The sequence below is a fragment of the Triticum aestivum genome, chromosome 4A (assembly GCF_018294505.1).
Source record: "Triticum aestivum cultivar Chinese Spring chromosome 4A, IWGSC CS RefSeq v2.1, whole genome shotgun sequence".
Lineage (NCBI taxonomy): Eukaryota > Viridiplantae > Streptophyta > Magnoliopsida > Poales > Poaceae > Triticum > Triticum aestivum.
Genome location: NC_057803.1, coordinates 146,755,938 through 146,767,156, shown reverse-complemented (window position 1 = coordinate 146,767,156; position 11,219 = coordinate 146,755,938). Strand labels below are relative to the sequence as shown.

Genomic DNA, 11,219 nt, shown 5'->3' with positions numbered 1-11,219 from the left:
GCGGAGAGGAGGGGATCGGGGCGAGGGGATCGGGGGGGAGGGGAAGTGGGGACGAGTGGGGAGGGAACCGCTAGGGTTTCGGTCGCCCCAGGGGGCTATAGGCACCGGCTGGGCCGGCCTGGTTGGCCCAGAGGCCAGCTGGGTTGTGGCCCAGTGGGGGGGTTGCTTTCTCCTCTTTTTTTTAGCTTTGTTTTCTATTTTCTTTTCTTTATCTATTTTCTTTTAATTTCTGTTTTATAAAATATAAATACAACTCCTAATTTAATGTTATAATTTATTGTACTGCCCCAAAAGTTTGACACCTAATTAAAATAGTTTGTATTATTATTATTTTTAAAAGGCATTTAATTAATTGTTATAGCTGCTATTTTAATTAGTTTAGAGCCTTTAAACATTTTATAAAATTTGTGGTTTCTCCACCATTATTACTAAGGATTTATTGGTCACATTTAGCACATTTTAGTTTTTATGTTCGAAAACTTTTATCGTTTGACTTTAATTCAAATTTGAATTCGAATAGGATTCGAACTAACACGAGGTTAGCAACAGTAACCGAGGTGACGTGGCATCGTTAACGCGGGATTACTGTAGTCTAATTATCCGGGCGTCACACTTTGCTCGGCAGTGTTTGCCGACCGCGGGAGGAGGTGGCCGCGGCAGTGCTGCCTGGGGTGCTCGCGCGAGCCGCCTCTTGCAGACGACACATGGGCTTGATCCGGGTTTTTTGGGGAGCAACACTCGGACTTTCTACCCATCCAATTTCATTCCTTTGCAGATTAGAAGTGTATGTTGCCAATGTATAGGGGCGTTTCAAACAAACGAATTATGTGGTTCCATAGGGCACTACTGATATCTAGAAGCTTTTTGGGACGCAGGGGTGACTTATTCCTGTCCGCTAATTAGACCCACCTCACACACACCAAGATTTTGCACGACGTGTCCCACTCACATCTTCTTGTCACATTGATTGGATTTGGCTTGACCTCACGTGTTTCTCGCCAAACCACTATTATTATTATTAACAAACCCTAGCTACACGCTACTGTTTAGCTGCATGTATAAAGCGCGGCCTTTTATGGTTGGAAAACAAGCGCAAAATCAGTAGGAGCAACACAGGCATCACACGAACTGTACGCAGCGCCAGCAGAAATTGAGGTCATGCCACGCAGCAAGCAAAGAAAATAAATGTTTCATGAAATAAGTACTTATATTTTAAAGAAAATAAGAACAATATACGTATATGTCTAACTAAAACACGAGCATTGCTATACACTGCTGTATGTACCAGAGCAGAGAGGATGATCCCGCAGGCTAGTTAAACGAGACGAGAGTCATGCATTTTGTAGCATGCGGTAGGCATGTATGTGATGTCCGTTGCGTTGTGCACCAGGTCTTTGTGGTTCTCACGCGTGCGACCTCTATATATATCGCCTCGCCCCTCTCTGCTCGCACATGACTTCTCCCTCCTTGCCTCCTCCTCCTCCTCCTCTTCTTCTTCCCACCCACACAGACACAGGCAACACAAGGTTTTTCCTCCCCTCTCAACTACCCAACACGCTTCTCGCCGATTTCATTTCACGACATTTTCCTCCCGATCTTCATGCCAAAGCTTCTCGCCATCGCCATCTTGCCGTTTATTTTGGTCGTAGCCAAGCACTGAATCTTCAACGCGCTTGCCGTTTATTTTGCAGAGCGGCGAGGGAGGAGAAGGAAGAGGAGCGGGAGATGGCGGGCTGCGGTGAAGCCAAGACATCATCGGTTTCCATGGATGAAGAGGTAAGCTCCCCATAGCCTCTGTATTGTCTGCCGGCGGAACAGTGATGCATGATCGATGATTACAATTTTCAAGTTCTTCTTTCGGTAGTCTCCGACATCCCTGCGACTTGCTTGCAATGGTTTCCTTGGCTGAGCCTTCTGAATTATGGGAGACCTGTACTAGTTGGTAACTTGGTAGAGAGATGGGTGGACTGAGTAATACGTTTAGATATTGGCTGTACATGAACGCCATTGATGCATAACAGAGAAAGCTTGGGAGTTTCAACTAACGCAAATTAGGAAGCTGTTCTCAGTCAGTATTATCCCCCTGTGCCCTGTCCCTGTCCGGCCTACCTCTCTGACATAGATATGCAGAGTAAGCCCGTCAACTATCTCTGTTCTCCCATGAGCGTGTCACCTGTTTGGCTATGTAATTTCTCCTTTTTTCTGGCAGCCACTAAACAAAATGGTTAGCTTGTCAGTTTCCTCATACTAAAAAGTTATTTGGGTGCATCTTAAGTTGGAACTTGAGTGTACTAGAAGCGCTTTTAATCCACAAAACTGCGGTTTTAACCATTGAGAGCAAGTTCCTAGAGCGCATCCCATTGCCTAACGCGCTCGCGCTCCTTAATGAAGAAGACGCTCTTATCCTCTGCACCCACTTAGCAAACCTGCAATGTCCTAATCTGAGTATTAAAGATGGATTCTGCACCATCGGTTACCGCAAGTGCATCTATAGGTTACGTGCAACCATTCCAGATTGCTCCTACTGACACCACGCGCACCAACATTTGCTAACGACGTACCGTACCAGCAAGGGACTATGAAGGGCTACGCAGTCTCATGTCTGCGTGCGACTCAAGAATCTATTGACCGATCAAAAGGCTGTGAAGGAAACAAAGGTGATGTGCGTGCGCGTCCATGATGGCTGACGGGCCACCGCTTGTCTGCGCACGCTGCTGCTGTCACACTTTCACTGACCGCCACACTGGCACTGCCCAAGCAAGAATCTCCCACCTGGCCTGCCTGCGTCACCTCTGCAGCCAGCTCCATGAGCTAGCTACGTAGTAGAGTACGAACGAACAAACACCTGTGCTGTGGTACCTTCCCGTGTCAGCAGCAGTTCACCACGGCGCCAACAAGTCGACACGGCGGCGGCAACGACCCCTCCGGTCAGGATCGATCGGAGTCGGACCCTTTGCGTCGCTATCGTGGGCTCTGTTGGGGGATCGCCATCGCTAGATCGCTCACATGTTTTTAGCGCCTTCTCGTGGATCGGAGGCGACCACGTCGATTGCCATGATTTTGCTGCCGGCTTGGCGCCCTCCTGTCCGGTGGCCGCGAAAAGTGGGTTCGTCGTGAACGCTGCCGCTTTTGGCCAAATCTTTCGGCCGTCCGTCGGTTTCGGCCGACTGATGCCGGCCGGGGACATGGCTGGGTGCGTGTATGATGCACGCCGTCGCGTCGGTCGGGATAATTGTCTGTCCGTGTCATGTACCCTGAGCAGACGGATAAGCCTGCGTGCATGCATGCGTCTTTCTTGCGTCCGTCCAGGGAAGCTAGCCGAGTGTGTCGCGGAGCTTTGGAACCTGATCCCGTAGCTTTTTCCCTCGCGTTTGGCGGAGGCCCTGTCTCTGCTCGGTCTCGGATATTTATTTTCTTCTGATACTGATACAGTGTCTTGTTCTTCTTCAGGCATGCGGCTTGGAGAAGAAGAAGTTTGGCGGGATGGCGCCCAAGAAGCCTCTCATATCAAAGGTAACAGCGCTAGCTAGTAAATATAGGCACTGTCAAGCATGGAATATCTATGGGTCTCTAGAAGAAGACGTTTCCTTGATTTGGTCTGGTTGCATGCTAATGCTAACAATGCAGGACCATGAGCGTGCCTACTTCGACTCCGCAGATTGGGTCCTTGGCAAGGTCAGACAACACAACACAACACAACAACTTCTCTCACTTACTTATTCAGCCATGAAAAATCTTCATTCAGAATTGCATCTGACCATGCATGCTTACTCGATCTCCTGCCATTTTCTCCAGCAAGCTGCAAACAGCAGCTCAACGGCTGCAGTCGAATCGCTCAAGCCCAAGCTCAAGGTCAGTACAACAGCGGGAAGCTTCAGCCCAGCTGAACGATACTGTCAGTCAGGTCTATTTAGAAACAATAACTGATGCTATTTTTTTTTCTGCTTTCTTCAGAGAACTCCTCATCCCCAGCTTCCCCCTCGCAAGCCCACCTGTGCGTCTGGCTGAGACATGAGGTAAGAGGAAGAAGCCTCAAAGTCGCAGGATTTTTCGCATTGCAGATTCACCTACGTGACAGTTGTTGCTTCTTGTGGTGCGTTGCAGGGGTCACAATGCAGCAGCAACCAGCAGGTGAAGAGCTCGTAGGGAGGAGAGGAGTGAGCTCGGATTAATGTTGTTTAGCTGCTCCTGAATTCGTACTGTAGGAAACAACTTTGCATGCGAATTGGCTTGGCACTTGCTGCCTCTATGTCTGTCACAAGTCATTAACCGTCGCTATCATGGTTATTGAGTCGGATGGCATTTGCTGTTTCAGCAACCCTGCTACTATATTCGCCCTAAAATAACAAGCTCCATACAAATAAAAACCTAAGAACTGGTCAAATTTTACTCTTTTCAGGATTAAACTGAGAAACTAGTATGCGTTATACTAGTAGTTATGTCTATCATTGACTTGCTATATGTCGTGCTTTAGTTATTTTGTATCACATGTTGCTGACTTAATTGTTTTGCCTAATGTGTCGCTAACTTGTAAGATATCCGTATACACTCCGAACTGAGTAAAGATACCATCCGTATTTGTATTCGAGTAAGATCCGCTTTGGGTTTCGTATCCTATTACATCCCTAATCGCATTTGCAGTTAAAAATTAAAAAATAGAACACGTGCATATGCTAGGCATTATCCGATCTTCGGTGACTAATTCTACTTACGTTTTTATCGGAAAAATCTACCTCATGATGCGATTAGTATGTCCAAATACATAGATTTTCAAATTTTAAAACCTATACTATCAAATTAAAAAATTGCAAAAGCAACAAAAAGGTACTTCCTCCGTCCCACAACACAAGACGTTTTTACAACCTATGTTAGCTTGCAAAAGTGCCCTGTTGGAAATATAAGCAGTTTACCGAATAATTTTATTAACAGAAATATTAGATAAAGCACGACTAGTATAGAAATGATAAAACAAGTCATGCGATTTGACAAATAGAAGGTAAACAACATCTTTATATATGCATTGTAACTAAACACATCTAGAGCAGACAGTATAGCAAGTTACATATATGAAATAGAGTCTAACATATCTAGGGCAAACACTAGAACAAGGAACTGTAGCAGGGCCTCTAATAGAAAGAGGAAGAACACGTACGGGACAGCAGCAGCAGAAGCGTTGGACTTGGGGTCGGTGTCCTCGCAAGCCATGTCGTCGAGGAGGTTGTCGACGTCGGGGAAGTAGTCGTCGGAGTCCGGGGCGTCCGTGACGAAGAAGTCAGTAGTCGCGTTGAGCGCTCCCAAAAAACCTTATCACCATTCTCCCGTACATGACTCAAAGAGGTGGAGTTTCAGAGGCCTACTGTCCCGACCTGCGGTGCACGCTGCAAGCCGGCATGGGGAATATCGTAGCAGCAGCGCAGTGCTCAGGAACTTTGTGGTGAGAGAAAGAGGATCTTCTGGTGCGTCTTTCTGAGAGGAGCGACCTCCCTTTTAAAGGCGCAAGAGAAGGAGGCGAGAGGCTGCGCCGGGAGCTGAAGGGAATGAGGGAGACGAAACGAACAGACAGCAGGCGAAGAGGTGCGTCGTTCGTATTCAGGGCCTGTTCTGAAGTCCTCCCAACTCTCCCAACTCCAAAAATTTTGCTTCTCAACCCAGCTTCTCACTCCGTGTAGCAATTCACATCCGTTCGGCAGCAAAAACAGCTTCTCTGTCGTCACTTTGGGCTGGTAGCGGTTGCTCACATGTCTAACGCCATATTGGGTTGGGTGGAAATCGTCCCATGGGCCAAGCATGCAGCCCAAAAGAGATGGAGAGAGGTGTTTCTGTACGAGAAAGGAGCCACGAGCTAGTTTTGACGAGGAAAGAAGAGAGGAGAGAGACTAAACGAAACGGTATGTTCACTTGGCGGTGGCAAACCACATAATTTCAGCCAACTCCACGTTTTGAAGGATTCCTTAAGCTGCGATTTCCTAACTTCTTCAACTCCACGCTGATACGTCTTCAATGTATGTATAATTTTTTATTGTTCCATACTATTATATTATCAACCTTGAATGTTTTATATGCATTTATATGCTATTTTATATGATTTTTGGGACTAACCTATTAACCCAGAGCCCAGTGCCAGTTTCCGTTTTTTTCCTTATTTTAGAGTATCGCAGAAAAGGAAAATCAAACGGAGTTCAATTGACCTGAAACTTCACGGAACTTATTTTTGGAAGGAAAGCAACCCGGGAGACTTGGAGTCCACGTAAGGGAAGCTTCGAGGAGGCCACGAGGTAGGGGGGCGCGCCCACCCCCCCTGGGCGCGCCCTCCATCCTCGTGGGCCCCTCGTGGCTCCCCTGACGCACTTCTTCCTCCTATATATCTCCATATACCCTAAAACGATCAGGGAGCACAATAGATCAGGAGTTCCGCCGCCAGAAGTCTCCGTAGCCACCGAAAGCCAATCTAGACCCGTTCCAGCAGGGTCCATGACGAGGAGGGAGTAGTTCTCCCTCGGGGATGAGGGTATGTACCGGTAGCTATGTGTTTGATCTCTCTCTCTCTCATGTTCTTGAGGTGGTACGATCTTGATGTATCGCGAGCTTTGCTATTATAGTTGGATCTTATGATGTTTTCTCCCCTTTCTACTCTCTTGTAATGGATTGAGTTTTCCCTTTGAAGTTATCTTATCGGATTAAGTCTTTAAAGATTTGAGAACACTTGATGTATGTCTTGTCGTGCGTATCTGTGGTGACAATGGGATACCACGTGACTCACTTGATGTATGTTTTGGTGATCAACTTGCGGGTTCCGCCCATGAACTTATGCATAGGGGTTGGCACATGTTTTTGTCATGATTCTCCGGCAGAAACTTTGGGGCACTCTTTGAGGTTCTATGTGTTGGTTGAATAGATGAATCTGAGATTGTGTGATGCATATCGTATAATCATACCCACGGATACTTGAGGTGACATTGGAGTATCTAGGTGACATTAGGGTTTTGGTTGATTTGTGTCTTAAGGTGTTATTCTAGTACGAACTCTAGGGCTGTTTGTGACACCTATAGGAATAGCCCAACGGATTGATTGGAAAGAATAACTTTGAGGTGGTTTCGTACCCTACCATAATCTCTTCGTTTGTTCTCCGTTATTAGTGACTTTGGAGTGACTCTTTGTTGCATGTTGAGGGATAGTTATGTGATCCAATTATGTTATTATTGTTGAGAGGACTTGCACTAGTGAAAGTATGAACCCTGGGCCTTGTTTCAACGTATTGCAATACCATTTATGCTCACTTTTATCACTTGCTACCTTGTTTTTTATATTTTCAGATTACAAATACGTTTATCTACCATCCATATACCACTTGTATCATCATCTCTTCGCCGAACTATTGCACCTATACAATTTACCATTATATTGGGTGTGTTGGGGACACAAGAGACTCTTTGTTATTTGGTTGCAGGGTAGCTTGAGAGAGACCATCTTCATCCTATGCCTCCTACGGATTGATAAACCTTAGGTCATCCACTTGAGGGAAATTTGCTACTGTCCAACAAACCTATGCACTTGGAGGCCCAACAACGTCTACAAGAAGAAGATTGTGTAGTAGACATCAATCTCTTTTCTGGCGCCGTTGCCGGGGAGGATAGCGCTTGATGGTATATCTTTAGATCTTGCAATCAAATCTTTTTGTTTCTTGTTTTAGCACTAGTTTAGTTTATAAAAGAAAACTATAAAAAATGGAACTGAGTTTACCTCATACGCTTCATCTTTTTTATATCTTTCGTGAGTATGATGGGAAGGAAAATTGTGCCAAAGTGTTAGAAGAAGAATGCATTAAAAATTTTGGCACTAAATCTTTGAATGATGAGCATGATTGCAATGTTGTTAGTATGAATTCCTTGAATATCCATGATGCTAATGATATGCAAAGCCACAAGCTTGGGGAAGCTATGTTTGATGAAGATGATATTTTTTGTCCCCCAAGTTTTGATGAGAAAATTTATTATGATGAAAGCATGCCTCCTATTTATGATGATTATATTGATGAAAGTGGATTTGGAGAGGTCATGACTTTATTTTGTGATGAATCCACTATTTCAGAAGAGGTTCCAATTGATTATGAGAACAAAGTTGCTATCTATGATGATTATTGTTATGACTTGTATGCTATAAAGAATAATGATATCCATGAAACTTGTCATCATGATTTTAGTTTTCAATTGGATTATGCCTCACATGATAGTTATTTTGTTGAGTTTGCTCCCACTACTATTCATGAGAAGAAGTTTGCTTATGTGGAGAGTAATAAAAATTATATGCTTGTAGATCATGAAAAGAATGCTTTAGGTGCTGGTTATATTATTTAATTCATTAATCATGCTACTGAAAATTGTTATGAGGGACGAATATATGCTTGTAGGAATTGCAATAATATCAAGTTTCCTCTCTATGTGCTTAAAAGTTTTGAAGTTATGCTTGTTTTGCCTTCCTATGATAGTTGATTATTGTTCCCATAAGTTGTTTGCACACAAAATCCCTATGAATAGGAAGAGGGTTAGACTTAAATGTGCTAGTCATATTCTTCATGATGCTCTCTTTATATTTCAATTCTAATCTTTTATGTGAGCACCATTGAAATCATCATGCCTAGCTAGGGGCGTTAAACGATAGCGCTTGTTGGGAGGCAACCCAACTTTATTTTTGTTCCTTCCTTTTTGTCCCTGTTTAGTAATAAATATTTTATCTAGCCTCTATTATAGTTGAGTTTTTATGTTTTAGTTAGTGTTTGTGCAAAGTAGAACCGTTGGGAAGACTTGGGGAGCGTCTTGTTGATTTTGCTGTAAAAAACAGAAACTTTAGCGCTCACGAGAATTGCTGCCATTTTTTATTAGAGAGTGCTATTTAGTTAATTATTTTTTAAGATGATTAATAGATAAATTCCTCAGGTCCAACAATTTATTTTAGAATTTTATGAGTTCCAGAAGTATACGTTTGATCCAGATTACTACAGATTGTTCTGTTTTTGACAGATTCTGTTTTCTATATGTTGTTTGCTTATTTTGATGAATCTATGAGTAGTATCGGAGGGTGTGAACAATTGAGAAGTTGGAATACAGTAGATATTACACTAATATGAATTTAGAATGAGTTCACAACAGTACCTAAGTGGTGATTTATTTTCTTATACTAACGGAGCTTACGAGTTTTCTGTTAAGTTTTGTGTTGTGAAGTTTTCAAGTTTTGGGTAAAGATTCGATGGACTATGGAATAAGGAGTGGCAAGAGCATAAGATTGGGGATGACCAAGGCACCCCAAGGTAATATTCAAGGACAACCAAGATCCTAAGCTTGGGGATGCCCCGGAAGGCATCCCCTCTTTCGTCTTCGTTCATCAGTAACTTTACTTAGAGCTATATTTTTATTTGCCACATGATATGTGTTTTGCTTGGAGAGTCATTTTATTTTATTTAGTTTTGCTTGCTGTTTGAATAAAATACCAAGATCTGAAATTCTTAAATGTTAGAGAGTCTTCACATAGTTGCATAATTATTCGACTACTCATTGATCTTCACTTATATCTTTCGGAGTAGTTTCTCATTTGCTCAGTGCTTCACTTATATCTTTTTAGAGCATGGTGGTGGTTTTATTTTATAGAAATTAATGAAGTCTCATGCTTCACTTATATTATTTTGAGAGTCCTAAACAACATGGTAATTTGCTTTGGTTATGAATGTAGTCCTAATATGATAGGTGATACGTCCATTTTGCATCATGCTTTTATATCAATATTTATTGCATTATGGGATGATATTACACATTATGTCACAATACTTATGCCTATTCTCTCTTATTTTACAAGGTTTACATAAAGAGGGAGAATGCCGGCAGCTGGGATTCTGGCTGGAAAAGGAGCAAATATTAGAGACCTATTCTGCACAGCTCCAAAAGTCCTGAAGCTTCACGGATGATGTTTTCCAAATATATAAAAAACATTGAGCACAAGAACTTCACCAGGGGGCCACACCATGCCCACGAGGGTGGGGGGCGCGCCCTACCCCCTTGGGCGCGCCCCCTACCTCGTGGGCCCCCTGGTGGCCCTCCGGTGACCATCTTCTGCTATATGGACTCTTTCGATGGGAAAAAAATCATAAGCCATCTTCTCGGACGAAACTCCGCCGCCACGAGGTGGAACCTTGGCGGAGCCAATCTAGGGTTCTGGCAGGGCTGTTCTGCCGGGGAAACTTCCCTCCCGGAGGGGGAAATCATCGCCATCGTCATCACCAACGCTCCTCTCATCGGAAGAGGGCAATCTCCATCAACATCTTCATCAGCACCATCTCATCTCAAAAGCCTAGCTCATCTGTTGTATCCAATTCTTGTCTCCAAGTCCGGGATTGGTGCTAGTAGGTTGTTGGTAGTGTTAATTACTCCTTGTAGTTGATGCTAGTTGGTTTAATTGGTGGAAGATCATATGTTCAGATCCTATATTCATATTAATACCCCTCTGATTATGAACATGTTTATGCTTTGTGAGTAGTTACTTTTGTTCCTGAGGACATGGGAGAAGTCTTGCTATTAGTAGTCATGTGAATTTGGTATTCGTTTGATATTTTGATGAGATGTATGTTGTCTCTCCTCTAGTGGTGTTATGTGAACGACGACTACATGACACTTCACCATTGTTTGGGCCTAGAGGAAGGCATTGGGAACTAATAAGTAGATGATGGGTTGCTAGAGTGACAGAAGTTTAAACCCTAGTTTATGCGTTGCTTCGTAAGGGGCTGATTTGGATGCATATGTTTCATGCTATGGTTAGGTTTACCTTAATACTTTTGTTGTATTTGCGGATGCTTGCAATAGAGGTTAATCATAAGTGGGATGTTTGTCCAAGTAAGGGTAGCACCCAAGCACCGGTCCACTCACATACCAAATTATCAAAGTACCGAACGCGAATCATATGAGCGTGATGAAAACTAGTTTGACGATATTCCCATGTGTCCTCGGGAGCACTTTACATCATATAAGAGTTTATCCAGGCTTGTCCTTTGCTACAAAAGGATTGAGCCACTTTGCTGCACTTTATTTACTTTTGTTACTTGTTGCTCGTTACAAATTATCTTATCACAAAACTATCTGTTACCACTTATTTCAGTACTTGCAGAGAATACCTCGGGAGCGCTTTACATCATTTCCTTCTGCTCCTCGTTGGGTTCGACACTCTTACTTATCGAA

The 11,219-nt window shown here is 43.5% G+C and overlaps 1 protein-coding gene across 2 annotated transcripts; it reads left to right on the top strand.

The window, feature by feature from the left end:
• The first annotated feature begins 1,345 nt into the window (after window positions 1-1,345).
• Window positions 1,346-4,398, top strand: LOC123085653 (uncharacterized). 2 transcript variants are annotated; one of them, XM_044507323.1, is made up of 7 exons: window positions 1,347-1,526; window positions 1,692-1,776; window positions 3,451-3,513; window positions 3,628-3,675; window positions 3,796-3,852; window positions 3,955-4,016; window positions 4,105-4,398. In XM_044507323.1, the coding sequence occupies exons 1-6, from the start codon at window positions 1,453-1,455 to the stop codon at window positions 4,006-4,008; spliced, it is 381 nt and encodes a 126-aa protein (XP_044363258.1). In that variant the 5' UTR covers window positions 1,347-1,452; the 3' UTR covers window positions 4,009-4,016; window positions 4,105-4,398. The 2 variants fall into 2 exon arrangements, with proteins under 2 accessions (XP_044363257.1, XP_044363258.1); XM_044507322.1 differs by having other exon boundaries at window positions 1,346-1,526; window positions 3,451-3,675.
• The last annotated feature ends 6,821 nt before the right edge of the window (window positions 4,399-11,219 follow it).